A 14,800-nucleotide genomic window follows, 5' to 3' on the forward strand; every position below is an offset into this window, starting at 1 on the left:
ATGTCAATCTTCAACTGTGAATAAAATCAAATGTTAAAGGAATGCTTCTTCTTTGTCCTGTGTCCTTTTCAACCACTGCGAAGTTGGCGCAAATCAGATTTTACATGAGTCGATAAAATCTCCCCTGTGCAGTCAACCATGGAAGGATTTTGAATATATTGGTGTCAAATTGATCGAGAGAGCTTGCTCTTCGAGTACATGTATATTTTAGGGTATATCCAAAATTATAAAAGATATTGACGATCTTGGAAGTGTAGCATTTTTATTGATCCACTACTCCGTAAATGTATGCAACCGTATTCCGTCCGAATAATACTGACCTATTTGATAGGCAGTGTATTGCAATTGCCATTGAAAATGTGTGACCAATAAACAATCACCGTACAAATGGCATTAAATAAAGGAAGTGACTACTTGGCAAGCCCGGCTTACCAAACAGCGACTTTTTCTTGTCCTGAATGGAGAGCCGAACTCATTAACATTAAAGTAAAGTCTCCAGCTCGCCAAACAGGGTAGATTTTTTACCTGTTTGGCAAGCCCGGTTGGCCGAACAGGGTGGCTTTTTAGTGCTGTTTGGCAAGCGGCTCTCCAAACAGGACAAAAAAGATGCCTGTTCGGCGAGCGGCTTGCCAAATAGACCCGGCCTAAAATGAATCAAACTGTTCTCAATGATAAAATAAAAAATTCAAGCCGTATGTCAATGGCTCAATTTACTATAGCTTAATGGCCAAGTGTCGATTAAAAACTGTTCTAAAAAAACTTTTATGATTATATAAAGGTCATTTCCGTTTACTGCTGCAATCGAATGTCTTCATGTACAGCGATGTTTTATTTGCTGTTTTGCTCATTTTAAAAGCGATATAAAATAGTTTGGACCTTGTAAGCAGACCAATGGTATAGGGAAACGCCGGCCGAGAGCGCCGGTGTAGAAGTTTAAAATGTCCTAGGATAGAATGCCCGGGAAACAAAGGATTCTATTCATGCGCGTCAATCTCTGAGCTATTGACGGTCAGGGTCTCTATAGAACCATATTGCAGAATACAATAGGGCTGGACACTTTCAGGGGGGGCATTTGTTACTGTTACACCGGGCTCATAATCAGGAGGTCGTGATAGGTCGCGATAGATTTTCCCCGCCGTGTTACCAAAAAAAAATCAAATATGGACATTGAAGATACATGTAGAGAAGACAAATCTACCGACACGAGTGATCATTTTATTTCATACAAATGTGCAAGTTAGAAGAGAGATAATCATGGTCTATCATGCCGTCAACACAGTTGCCCTGTCCGTTTTTTTCTACACGGTATTCCAACATGAATATGCTTCTGGTCTGTCCCTAGAGTAACATAATGAATGCTCTCATCCATTACATTTCATGCATCTCAAGATAGCCCTCCATCGTTCCTCATCTTGAGCCACATAAATCGACACCGTCAAAAGGCTCTCATTCTTTACACGTCCAAGGGTGCTGACGGCAAAAAAACGAACACGTCCCTTTCTGTTTCTTCAGCAAATGCACTCCCACCTGCAGCATTTCCGTTGCTCATATCAACCGCTGTAAGAATGTCCAACGTTAGAGGAAGCGCGGCCTTCTTGGGTCCGTGTTTGTTGCGATATTCTTCACGGTATTCCGGAGCTTGTGGCGCCCAGTCCTCACCCGGATGGCTTAGTATCCTTAGTCGCTAAAATCAAAGGAAATATTTTACTTACTCAATGGAAGTGATGAAAAGCATTGTCAAAAGTTCCTCCATCATAGCCGGCAACACCCAACTACCATTTTTTCCAAGAGTAAACGGTAGAGGGATGGTCTTACGTACATGTGATGTGATCGGGTCAATTTGGTGGAGGCACGGGTGAACTGGTGAAGCTGGGGCTTGTGATTACTTGGTATGTATACCAGTCAAACGACTCATGAGTTGCCGCGTAAGTACATCGTTATGTGAATGCCAACACACATCTTAATTCAGACCAATAGGTGAATTTTGTATTCTCTACTAGAGCGGGATCAATTCTACTAACAGGCATATGTAGATCATAAACGATGGAGCTTGACCGGATATAGTAGAACACAAAATAGGCCTACACCAAACTGTTCACAATTTGGCCTTGGGCGTTATACAGTGTGACGCTTACTTTTAAAAGACTCCCCTTCTCCTTTGCAATTCCTATTATGGCATGTATTGGAAGCTGGATCATGCTGACCAGGGGTACAAGCCACGCTATTGTGATTGCCCAGTTCGGGTACTGGTAGTTGCCGTAAGAAGGCTTGCTGAATCCTATACAGTTGTAGATGAAGATCACCTGAAAGATATTTTATATTTGAAAGATTTAGATTCTGGTATTCGTTACTGAGGTCAAGAACGCTGCATTACTCTTTACGTTGAAACTTACCAGAACATAGAGGGGCGTCAATCCGCCCCAGAATATCTTAAATATGAACAGCGGCTTCTTCCCAATCATCATTTCGATGTCTTCGAAGAGGCGGTTTAGACCTAAATCAGAATTATATAGTTGTAAATCATATGTACTGTGTTCGGAATCCTACACACTACATGTACAAAGACACATCATCACTACTTCACATGGTATTAGGAATATTAACTCAATTCGGAGCTTAAATCATGACGTAGCAACCTGCCTCAGTCTCATACTTCCTGACATTGACCAATCAAAACTCACGTACTTAACCATGGCCATGTTGTCTGCGCAGAACAAGCATGAAAGCTCTGTTTTGATGATTGGTCAATACCTGACTAGAAGTCCTAAACTAATGCTTTAGGAAATAGCGAATACCAACAACCATTAAATGCTGTCATGTCCACCAGTAAGAACTCGAAATATTGACACCAACGGTAACTTACAGTATACGCCGAGCCGATCGTACATATTATACTACTCTGCTTTGATTTGATATATCAACTCAGTAGGGGAAAGGACATACCGTAAAGCCAGGCAAGACCAAGACAACCGCACGTCAGCGTCACAAATGTACTGAAAGTTACCCCATACCAGTCGACCAGCTGGAACCAGTACATGCCACCCTGTGTAGAAAAAGAAGCCATTTGAAATCGGTGCCCGAAACAGAGAAGCAGCAGTGGACTTACTGTACAGGATAATCAGCAATAAAAAGATCCCGAGTTGGAAAGTAAGGTAAAGTTATGATGACGAGGCCATTAGTTGGAAATTTAATAACAAAGCAAAAGTTACTGGTGGGTAGCTGTTGCCAATATTCTCTACTTAAATAGTACTAAACTGAAGAAGATAAACATGTCAAGCACAATACTCACCCTCGTACAGAACACAAGAGCTATGGCGCAGCCAGCACAGCAGTGGGTCAAAAGAATCCAGTGGCCTTTGCCTTTAAGTTGATCAGGGAAAGCATCGGTGAGACAAGCGACAACTGTCTGCAGGTGACCGAACTGAAAGGACCGGATTGGTAATTGCTAGGTGGAGGCGTGTAAGACCGAAGTAACATACATGGACATTCACTGTAAATGGATGCCTTTACGGCAAGCATTTTTTTAATAAATAATGCTGTATCTCGGGCCTGACTCAAATTTCAAGTCCAGAAGTATTTGACAAAACTAACCACTAACATACGTGGACGAACAGCCATGAGCTGAATTCGACGACTTGGCTTTTCCCAAAGCTTTTGAGAGGGCGACACTAGGTTCGTATCTGCCGAGCTAAGAATATTCTAGACGAGGAGATTGTCGGATTGCTTTTTAAACTGATGCATTACCTGAGTTCCTATGGCAAGTGTCGCCAACATGAGAAAGAAGAGAACACTCCAGAGCTGCGGAAGAGGAAGCTTGGACAAGGCTTCGGGGTAGACGATGAAAGCCAGGCCTGGTCCTGACTGGATTACTTTATCCACCGGTAGACCAGTTTCATGAGCCATGTAACCGACCACTGCGAAGACAGCGAATCCACCATAAAGACTGGTCAGGCAGTTCAAAGTTACAACGAAGAAGGTGTCCCTGTGGAGGAAAGAAACACGTTACGAAAGAACGGATAAAATATTGCAATTCAAACTTCTCAAACTTCTTCTATCGAGAGAAGGGCCAATCTCTGATATAAACGCTCACGTGATTGGTTGATAACAGATGACGACAGCTAATGAAAAAGAAACTAGAGAAGAGAAGAATCATTGATTTTTTTGGCCGTTTGGTTACAAGGAGACAGTCGCATATCGAAACGACTCAATTTTTACTTTGTGGTCAAAAGCAGTTTCTTCTTGAAAAGTCGAGGAGTTGCCACGCGATGTAGCCTAATATGAAAAAAATAGATATGGATATTTAAAAAAAATTTGGTAATACGTATGTATACATGTAAGTTGAATCAAGACTTTAGAAAACGTACCTTAGACAGTTGTTGTGGAATTTGTTATAGCTGGCGTAAGTGATGTTTCCCCCTCCAAAAACCCCGACGGAATAGAAAATCTGAATCGCTGCTTCACACCATATCTATTATGATCGTTTTGAATAGAAGAAGAATCTTTTGACCTAGGCAGCACAACGTATGTTTTGCGATTGACGCGTTTTAAAACAACTGTTTTTTGTAGATGAAATTTCCCACCTACATGTAAGAGCATTCCTCTTGTTCTTCAACATCATCGTCGTCATTGGATTTTTGCCGGAGGTAAGGAGTCCACTAAGGCTAATTTAAACCTGTGTGAGATCGGTTACTTGCACGCACTTATACATTCAAGTACAAGGGACCTAGGTTTTTTACTCTCATCTGCCGACAAACCCTCACTAATTTATCTCATATCGAGCCCAAAACTTCATGTTAATTCCTTGAAAGCCACGCCGGTTCATCCAGAAATGCAATCCGGTGTTCTCCCCACGATCGAACAGGGCCCTATTGCATTGTAGACCGAAAGCGTATGATGCTCTTCGCTCTATGTTCTTTACATATGAATTTCTCACTCATGCGGCTTTATACTGCTGAAGGTGATTTGTAAAATTTTAATCGGGTGTACTCCATTACACGATTATTTTCTCCTTTAGTGACAGACTTCCGTAACTGTATCTCGTATCCAGCAAAACTGACGAAACATCAAAATATAAAGCGTATTTACCCTGAACTCCAACAGCTTGCTGAAGTCCGGCTTGATGTAGTAGATTATACCATCTACAGCACCCGGGAGTAAACACCCTCTGATAAGGAGTATGGTCAGGAGAATATAGGGGACGAGGGATGTGACATAAACAGCCTGAAAGACAAAGTGAACTTAAGAATATTAATTATCAACTCGCACTGTTTCTGGGTGTCTCCGTAGATACATGGGATAGGGGGTACAGTGCAGGAATAGCCTTATCAAATTACCTTTAATTTATCAACGCAAGCTTAATCTCAAGCTGCTCTAAATATTAATCCACTAAAAGCGATAATTGCATATTACATGCATGCATATGGCCGCTGTCGCCAGCTGTCGCGGGATGTCCACAAACAGGTGTGATATAGAATTATACCAAAATTGGGTTAACATAGATAAATGTTGTCACTTGTAACGTGCCACTTTAAAAAATGCAAGAGCAGGCTACATACGATTCCCAACTATACTTTTTTCACCCTCTTGGCATGTCATTTGAATTTTTGACAAAGACTGCGCATTGAGAAGGCAATGCAGCAATGTTCTTAAATGTATTTGATGTTGTCCTACCTTTTCAAAGCAATTAAAGAACTAAGTCTATCTACCAAGTCATCTCTGAACAAGGAGATTGCAATTTATAGTTGACTGCCTGGTCATCAATCCTACCTTTCCTGATGACTTTATTCCTTTGATAACGCCCAAACTCGCTATTGCCCATCCCGCCAGATGACAGAGGACAAGCTGCCACCTGAGGCCCCCAAGGTCTTCGGCACCATCCGTAAGTTCAAGGACGTTATACCTAAAATAAGAATTTTTTTGACGGAATGATTAATCTAGAATAGACCCAATAAAACATCATCATCGAAATAAGAAATAGAACAAAGCAACAGTCGGTTAGTGGGTAAGTTTGGCCAGGTTTCGCACCATTTTGGACGACACAATCATTTATTACTGTATTATAACATTGGAGAAACTAACATACTTGTGCGTACCGAAAGAACTCTTCCCCGGGAGAAACCCTTGTGTCCAGAGTTGCATTAAGTATCATCGAGGAATTACTCCATTCATCAGAGACATTACTGTACCAAGACATTTCATCAGAGATGTTGTACCAAGACGCATTCGCCTTATAAATAAAGCAATTTTCAGTGTTCCAGCTGTTGTTGCAGTTCGTCCAGGGAAGCTGGGCAGAGAAGGACATTCCAAGGTAGTAGAGGATCCAGGTGACGAGATGGCCGTAACTGCAGGAGGCGATGACCATCATTATAGCCATGCCCCAGCCAATACCTACAATGTAGAAGTACAGGCCAGAACCCTCTATTAAACACCGAGTACATTTATTATTCATTAATTTATCAAGAGAGTGATGGTATCCCGTACTGCGATAAAGAACTCTAACATTGAAAGAAAGGGATAGCATTCCATACTCTTGATGAACTCGGGCTAAAGAACTATTTGTACTCTTACCTTGAAAAATAGGGACGACACTCCATACTCGCGACGGACTAAGGCCGGAAAACTGTCCAATAACAAGTTCGAGGAACATGGCTGGGAATCCGATAATTATTATCGCTATACAGTAAGGAATCAGAAACGAACCTACAAATATATGATGGATGGGTTTATGAAGTATGAAATAATTATTGTCAAATACCTTGGTTTCATTTTTCTTATGGATAATGTGCTAGCCTCGTACTTCTGACCACAAATGTTTTGGTGAGACAACCGCCTCTTTTGGTTAATGTCGAAAGCATTTTCTCGGTGGCTTTGGCAGAAATATATCAAGTTTGAGGTGTTCACAGAAGAGAACTCGGGTGGGGTTGATATTTCGCCCCAAAGCTCGACTGCCGCATCTATATTTTAACATCATGCATCCTCGTGGTGTTTGGTGCGACAACCAATACCAAAAGAGAGGTGTCAACCTTCAAACCACTGCCAGTGCTAAATGTAAAAAGATATACCGGCCATCACATGTGCACTGAGATGAGCGGCTTTTTGTATTTTTTATGATTGTACTACATGTACTTGGTCAGGTGAAACCTGTAAGTTGGCCTTCTGATGTCTCAACATAAATGTTCAGCCCCATAGTGTATAAATAACTGATAAAAAAGTCTTTCAATTCTTACCTCCTCCATTCCTCATGCACAGGTATGGAAACCTCCAAATGTTACCAAGGCCCACCGCGAAACCCAGCAGTGTGAGCAGGAACTCCCCGTGGTGATCCCAATGGCCCCGATCACCGTCCTTCGTCTCCAATTCCTCGGGTTTTTCACGTTTTCTGCTGCTGCAGAGACACCTACGAAATCCCGCCATTTCGCTGGACCAATTCAATCAAACATTGCTCAAAACAGCTGTTCAACTTTTACAGGCTTTCAGACGAGTGGTTCTGCCGTGAATATAGGCCTCTCATTTGTAATGTCAAATTATGTGATACCAATCTGTACATATTTTACTAGCACTTTCTCATTACTTGTTCTTACATCACCTTGTTCTCATATTTTTTGTCATCTAACTGAATGAGGAATAAACAGATATATGTATATAATATTAGGTTTATGCTTTTATTGATATCGCTCTGGGGTGGATCGCCTTGACTCGCCTTTACATCGAATGAATGCTCCTCTAACACGGCAAAACTGGGTCAAATCATCAGACGGATAGATCGATGTGTTTCGACCGCGTTTAAATGCATTAAATTTCAATGTTGTGTATCTGGTCATTCCATTTAAAAAAAAATAAAAGGATTATGGTTGGAAAGTGTGTCAAAGCTACTTTATTTGATATAAATCAATTATTTCTCGATGTATATACATTTTAACCGGTACAGGGGCGCCTGTCCAAAACAATTTACGTGCAAGATAGGAAACAGACCCGCCCAATTCGGATAAATAGTGCCTAAATGTTGGCTAGATAATGTTAGAGCCGACTTCATAACATCCTGAACCTCATGGTCTAAGATGCAAAAACCTTGGCGGTCAAGATAACTTTGCAGGTCTGCTTTGTCCGCTGTGGCCAATATATACGCTTAAATATAGCCATTGGTCATAAGAATGCAACCGATGTGATATCATTTCATCACAATGGCCTCATTTCCTCGCGTCTTAAATGGTTAATAATGTTGATGCGTCGGAAAGTTACCTGAAAGGGACCTAATCAATCTGAATGGCCTTCACAACCCAGTACACACTCATCAATACACAATCAATACCACCATTATTTTTCACATATCTCCGAATGTTGTATATATCTGATTATTTATAGCGCTTCTTTATAAGTCGACATCGACTGATTCAAACTGTGAAGACAAAGACGCACGCTAATGAGCACATGCGCACACGCCATTTCCGGCGGGTCAAGTTCTCGCGTATTCGGGAAGACCAATGAGACAGAAGCTCCATCCTTTTGGTGAATATTTTTGACATGGTCGAGGTGAATAGGAGACAAAGTGGGCTGTACAGTTACCTCTCGTTCCCTCACTATCATTGGACTGTCGCCGACATTCTCCGAAATGGTAAGTGATAATATCCCATTTTCCTCCAGTTCTTTTTTTTATACCGACTTAGCAGTTTAGGACCTTCAAAGGTTAAAAGTAGTGGTAGATAAAGCTTTTGTACAGCTCATTTCAGAACCTTATGGCTCGTGGCGGCGTGATCGTTTATTTTATTTAAAGATTTTCATGAGTTGATGAGTGTCATATACATACTGTTGTACTATCTCGGAAAGCAGACGTGTCTTCCACATAGAACATCGCGCATTCTTTTTTGTGGCAATTTGTTCTGTTTTCAGAACTGTTTTCTTCGTACATTTACCAGTCTGCCTGTACTACTCAAATTGAATATTCTCACTAATTGGTTTGCTTGTTCAATAAACCAACCCCGTGCCATAGTGTATATGCATACTCCCTCAGTACAGGACTAACTACATCTGACGAAAGCTTGTCCAACAATTTTTTCCTCATTATCTCGCTGCTAATTGGCCGGCATAATCAGCATCAGTGTTACCAAATATCAGTTCTCTTTTACATCAACCAGTCCAAATATAGTCGGTACAGTATCATTACATTTTGTGTTAAAAGAAAAATCCGGTACTATAAGCTTATATAAGAAAGAGGATAATCATTCCGTAGCGCATGGTAAAGTAATTGTCAAATGTTTCAATATTTGGCGTCAAATCAATCTAAAAGTTATAATGTAGGTTCACACGGGTCACTCTATGCGATCACGACAACGCAAAAAAATGCGGCAGAGGTTTTTTTCTTCTAACCTCACTGCATCTCTTTGACGCGACTTCGCATGGATTTCACAACGCGTTGCTTTGCGATGTAATACTAAGACAGCTATGATTGGGACATCTTATAGATTAGCTGTTCAAAGTAAGGAGGGACAGGATTCGGCGAGGACAGGCGAAGGTCACATATAGTAGTCACATCGTTAGATCGCAAACCAGTGATTCAAGTCATTTCGGTAGTGAGATTCATTTCTGTGTACGTATCTCTGATTGGGTTATCGACATCGTGAGTCTAAGAACACTGCTATTGACCGGTAGCTAACAACTATACGGATGACATTTCATATCATGAATATCATATCTATTGATATATATGATACATACCGCGTAGATTCATCAATACGCCAGTCGTGCGTAATTCTTAACAAGGGTTCGCGTGATGCGTCACGGCGCAGTTTCCATCGCTCCGTTTCAATTTACCTGATAAGATTACACCGAGCTCATTGTCGTAAAACAGCAGTAACTTGAATACGGTACACTGCCTCGGGGGGACTTCCATTTTTCTCTCGTAGTTTCACTGTGCGAGGATGATGTTCTGTCCGCTCGTCCGCTCATGTACATGTATGTCCACTTTTGAGGAGCTGCATAGGCGCAGGGAGGTAAAACGTAGTGGGCCTAATGATAAGAAGAAGACTCCGAGACGACCAGCAAGGCAGGATCACGTACCGGTAGGTCAAAGAAACAGGCAGGATTCGGTCCATTTCCTCCTAAGGAACGCTTGCCCTATTCTGTTTGAAAGGTGGAAAGGGAACCGCGTGCGGCAGAGATGATGAAGAAGCCGCATCAAATTCTTAGCCTGCTTTACGGTATTCTCGGCAACCTTTTTGCCCTTTACCTTGCAGTTAAAAGAATTCAGGCCAATACAAGGTCTATTGTCTTGAAACAAAGGCCGAATTCCCATTGTTCTACTGTCTTATCCAAGGGTTATCGAAGAAATTATTCATAACATCTACCCCTACGAAACAACTCGCATGTGTGTCGATATATACTAAACCGACTATAGAGCAAATAAATGTAATGCAACAGCGTAATGAATCGGATCACTGGTTTGAAACATGGTTCGCCGTCCTTCGATGTTAGCAGACCGCTGTACTGTTAGTGTTACATTCTGAGTAAGGACGGACTTGTCACCAACGCCTTGTACAGTGCATACCACTTGTAGTTGACCTAAAGTGGAGTTTTCGTCTCTGTGACTAACTGCAGCGCAAGCTCACTAGTGCCCTAGAATGGGGCAATGTCGGATCTGAAGCTGGAGTTACAGAAGTTAAACTCTGTTAAAAGCTTTTTCTATTTCGTTTAAGACTTAAAAAGAAGGTTTTGCTGACGAACAACGAAGTTCGAAGTACGAAGGTCTGTTTTGTCAACAGGCCCTTCGCACCAGAATTCATTTTCGCGACACTTGTATTTCCATACTGTATTAGTTGTACAAGGAATTCGAAAACTTTTCTACAAAAATCGTCGAATAAGTACATCCACATTCTTTGTACTTCGCCGTTCGTAGCTCTTCGCAAAACCTGCCTTACCATTCAAAGGTGATGAGCGAACGGTCGACCAGCGATGCAATACAGGCAAGGTAATGAGCGGGGTTTCCTTCTTCGATTTCAGACTGAGGTGATGTCCGAGTCCGGGACTACAATAGCGCTTTCAGAAGCTCAAGTGACAGGTGAGTATTGCTGCAGCTTCGTCAATCATATCTGAGTGTACACTCCTCTTATGCGGTTGAAATAGGTATCTAAAAAATAGAGGTTTTCTGTTTGGCGCGGGGGCTAAAAGTCTTGGATGCCTTTGACCGACACTGAGGACTCCTGTTGGGAATGTAACGTGAGAGTATAAACCTCTTTTGATCAACACCTTCGTGGATGGGCGATGAAAAGTGGCTATGGAAATCAGCATTGCTACATTGAGACCATGGCGAGTTCCTCTCATGTTGGTACTTCGTCAATCTATTCACGCCCAGCTCTCCTAAAGGAAAACATGTTCCTGGCCTCCTCTCTGTAAAACGGGAGCGTACAACCGTAAACGATGAAATTAATAGTGTAGTTCACGAGGCCAACTTGGTCAAGGAATTTTGCCAAGTATTCGAGGAATCGAGCGTAATTTGGATCAAATTTTGGTGACCGCAAGACTGTACCGTAATAGGCCCAAGCTGCTGAAGCAGGGGTTAGAAATACCACAAAAAGTGTCGAAACAAGCATTAATGATACAACGACCTTTAATTCCTGGCTTGATTTTGAATTGGTCTTTTTTGGACCGAATTCTGCTCTTCTTATGCCGATTAAGATGACAATGTTGCTAACGAATATTAGGCAGCTTGGGATGTAGTTATACATGCAGATATCAAACTGGTACATCATGAGTTTGGTAAGGCTTGCTGTCTGGTAGAAACATACCAAGATATGGTTGATATAAAGCTCAAATAGGACCAACCTTGGTAGGCTGACTCCGACAGACATAACGACTATCATTATGGTGAGGAGCATACGTTTTCTGTGCGTTATGAACAGCCTCTTCAGCGGAAACCAGACGACGAAGGCCCGCTCTACAGAGAACACCACAATTATCCATGCGGAGATACACTCGAAAACGTGGATGAAAAATGGAATGACTTTGCATGAGAAGTTTGAGTAGAATGATAGATTGACGCTAAAGGCACCGTCAGTTATTTGGGAAAGCCCGCTGTCTAACCAATTGGCCACGATACCGTATGTGACGAGTACCCCCAAGTCGGACAGCGAGAGGACACTGAGATACTGGACGGTGGCGTCCCGCCGGTGCCGCGTCCGAATGAATATGACGAAAGAAACAACGTTGCCGATTATGCCCACCACAAGGACGCTGAGGATGACGTAACCTTCCGTAAAAGAGAGAATGTTCCTCAGAAACTGCAGCGCTGTCTTCTCTTCACTCTCGTCAAGAAACAGACTGGTTGGGGTAATATCGCCACTACTGAGTCTGCTGGTGTTCATGTTGTGAAAGCAACGAAAATATCGGTTTCCTGGTTCCAAATCCTTCCTCAGTGTTGGTTTTAAGATACGCTGGTCCTGGACTACTATCATCCGTTGGTTAACGCCAATCAACATGGTGTTTCGTCAGATTTATTCAATGAAACATGATAAATATGGTGTAATGTTTTTATTTCTCTGTCTCAATTGTATATTTAGTCACAGTGTCTCATAATAAACGAAGACTATTTCAGAACAATTACAAGAAACGCTACTGAAATATTAGCATCCTATTTTTATTACAGTAGAGTGCGGTGTAATATTACTACAGAGATAAGCCATGGAAATACATGTGGGCTTTGGTTTCTCACATGCCTGTTGTAATTCACATTTGGTTACTTTCACACCAGAAAAAAATCACTTTATGTTCTTTAGGCTAAGCTTACATGTATAGTTTCCAAATAAATTCAAAATATTCACACAAAAAACAAATAGGATCCAATACTACAGTTTATGATGGGTGTTGTCGTTCATTATGCAACCACACTGGTTGGATTCAGAATATATATGCCGTGTAAAATCATGAATGCGTTCACCGTTTTTCCCACCAGAATACAGAGAGGCCTTTCGATTATTTGACAAAGATGGTGACGGCCACATTACGACGGTAGAGCTGGGTACAGTGATGAAATCGCTGGGTCAGAGTCCTTCAGAGAAGGAACTACAGGACATGATTAATGAAGTTGACTCGGACGGTAAGTAAGAAGCGACAGAAACGAAATTTGCCTCAACACGAGACACGTCTCATTCGTCCTTTTACCAATTAACAGAATATTCTTGAGCCTGCGAGGATTCGGTTTTATCTCAAGCGAAGACGATACGAAAGAACCATCGCCAATATCTTTTATGGATAAGTTCAATCCTGTAAGAAAGGACATTGATTCTTTGTTCCAGGCAACGGTACGTTAGATTTTGATGAATTTCTCACCATGATGGGCCGCCACCTTCATGAATCTGGCAACTCAGAAGACGACATGCGCGAGGCCTTCCGAGTATTCGATAAAGACGGAGACGGAAATATTACGTCAGCGGAACTACGTCACGTGATGATGAACCTCGGCGAGAAGCTGACTGATGATGACGTAGATGAGATGATCAGGGAGGCTGACATTGATGGGGATGGACAGGTTGATTATGAAGGTGGGTTATGTGCGATCCTCATTCGGCAACCTTTGCGTGTCTTATTAGCTCAAAAATGGCCGCAGTAACTGATGCTTTGATGCCGTTGACCATGCCTCGTGTGGGCAGAGCGCAAGGTTTAACATATTTCTTGGGCGCGTGTGGAAGCTAAGTTTTTGGATAGTGAGACTGCGGGTTTCTAGCAAATTTGTGTCAGTTGTTCATTTATGCTGTCAACTTCGACATCTGGACATTTTTTCAAATTAACATTATGTGTGATCTGTTCCAGAATTCGTCAAAATGATGGGGACGAATCGTTGAAGAACTCGGTGTTTGAAGATATGCCCATCACCACATTGACAGATCAAAATGTCCCATTTTGCGTCTTCCATGCGACGATCTTCAAGAATATCATAAGAGAAATAATATCAAGTCTACTCGTACATTTTAAACTTTTGCTTGTCGTGTTTTCTAGCATTGCACAGTAGCCTAAATGATATAACATTATCGGTGCAAGATCCAAATCAAACAGATTTCGTGGCCGCTCATTATAGTATAGTACGCAGAGTACTATAGTCACGCATAGTACTATATAGTCACGCATATAGTACAGTGTATGAATCTGAATTTGAATTCGATTTTAGACAGATGGATCAGTGATAGAGTAATTTGTAATAAACTTGGCCATTAGGTCTGCCAAAGGTTCCAGGTCATTGTCAGTGATTGATATGCAAGAGCACTGCCGTTGGTCCGATATCCAATTGAATAGCATTTTAATATCTCTTGAAAACGATTGTCATGCGAAAGTTCCTTTATAAGGTTTGACAAAGCAGTAACGTGCGGCCGCAATAGATAGGCCTATTTCTGTCGCAAATGTTAGATGGGCAATTGCGATTGATTTTGGAGGAGCGCGAAGGGGCACCAGCCTTGGCTAAACATCGCACGATTTTGCAAGTGTGGCTAGAAAAGATATAAAGGTCGACTTGAACGTTTGGTGTTAAGGTTCAGGATTCAATTTTGAAGATAATAGCTTTTTACATCAGTCGAGAAAATATGCTAGCTTTCTATATCTTGGCACTTGCTGATAATCTATAATCGAAAACATAATCTGTAATAGAAGACACCATGTGTGATAGATGTTTTGAAGAAGGGCGCCCTTTGTGAGCCTAAATATGGTAATAAAGATTTCAATACATTAAAGAGATTCACTTTTATGTCAGTTTTGTGTCATTTTCATTTTTGAATATCGGGGGAACTCATCGCACAATCGTAAGTAGGACCCAGATTGAAAT

At 41.6% G+C, this 14,800-nt stretch overlaps 2 protein-coding genes across 4 annotated transcripts; one reads left to right on the forward strand and one right to left on the reverse strand.

Moving 5' to 3' along the window:
- Positions 1 to 800: 800 nt before the first annotated feature.
- LOC135485042 (sodium-dependent proline transporter-like) lies at positions 801 to 7,579 on the reverse strand. The gene is made up of 12 exons (XM_064766770.1): positions 7,227 to 7,579; positions 6,568 to 6,699; positions 6,093 to 6,387; positions 5,767 to 5,899; positions 5,086 to 5,220; positions 4,365 to 4,468; positions 3,745 to 3,982; positions 3,290 to 3,421; positions 2,944 to 3,043; positions 2,394 to 2,494; positions 2,136 to 2,303; positions 801 to 1,684 (listed from the first exon to the last, which is right to left on the reverse strand). Exons 1-12 carry the CDS (start codon positions 7,411 to 7,413, stop codon positions 1,454 to 1,456), a joined length of 1,956 nt encoding a protein of 651 aa, XP_064622840.1. The 5' UTR covers positions 7,414 to 7,579; the 3' UTR covers positions 801 to 1,453.
- An 872-nt stretch (positions 7,580 to 8,451) lies between these two features.
- On the forward strand, positions 8,452 to 14,712 carry LOC135484140 (calmodulin-A-like). 3 transcript variants are annotated; one of them, XM_064765294.1, is made up of 6 exons: positions 8,452 to 8,611; positions 9,966 to 10,055; positions 10,993 to 11,050; positions 12,941 to 13,084; positions 13,284 to 13,529; positions 13,798 to 14,712. In XM_064765294.1, exons 1-6 carry the CDS (start codon positions 8,609 to 8,611, stop codon positions 13,827 to 13,829), a joined length of 573 nt encoding a protein of 190 aa, XP_064621364.1. In that variant the 5' UTR covers positions 8,452 to 8,608; the 3' UTR covers positions 13,830 to 14,712. The 3 variants fall into 3 exon arrangements, with proteins under 3 accessions (XP_064621364.1, XP_064621365.1, XP_064621363.1); XM_064765295.1 differs by lacking the exon at positions 9,966 to 10,055; XM_064765293.1 differs by lacking the exon at positions 8,452 to 8,611 and having other exon boundaries at positions 8,640 to 10,055.
- Positions 14,713 to 14,800: the final 88 nt, after the last annotated feature.

This window comes from Lineus longissimus, chromosome 3 (genome assembly GCF_910592395.1).
Source record: "Lineus longissimus chromosome 3, tnLinLong1.2, whole genome shotgun sequence".
NCBI classification, from domain to species: domain Eukaryota; kingdom Metazoa; phylum Nemertea; class Pilidiophora; order Heteronemertea; family Lineidae; genus Lineus; species Lineus longissimus.

Bases quoted from the DNA above. Each gene is read 5' to 3' on its own strand.
- LOC135485042 (XM_064766770.1), bottom strand. From the start codon at position 7,413: ATGGCGGGATTTCGTAGGTGTCTCTGCAGCAGCAGAAAACGTGAAAAA. The intron at 6,700-7,226 runs GTAAGAATTGAA...ATATATTTGTAG, and splicing joins GTGCATGAGGAATGGAGGAG to GTTCGTTTCTGATTCCTTAC. The intron at 2,304-2,393 runs GTAAGTTTCAAC...AATATCTTTCAG, and splicing joins TGACGCCCCTCTATGTTCTG to GTGATCTTCATCTACAACTG.
- LOC135484140 (XM_064765293.1), top strand. From the start codon at position 9,915: ATGATGTTCTGTCCGCTCGTCCGCTCATGTACATGTATGTCCACTTTT. The intron at 11,051-12,940 runs GTGAGTATTGCT...TTTTCCCACCAG, and splicing joins TTCAGAAGCTCAAGTGACAG to AATACAGAGAGGCCTTTCGA. The intron at 13,530-13,797 runs GTGGGTTATGTG...GATCTGTTCCAG, and splicing joins TGGACAGGTTGATTATGAAG to AATTCGTCAAAATGATGGGG.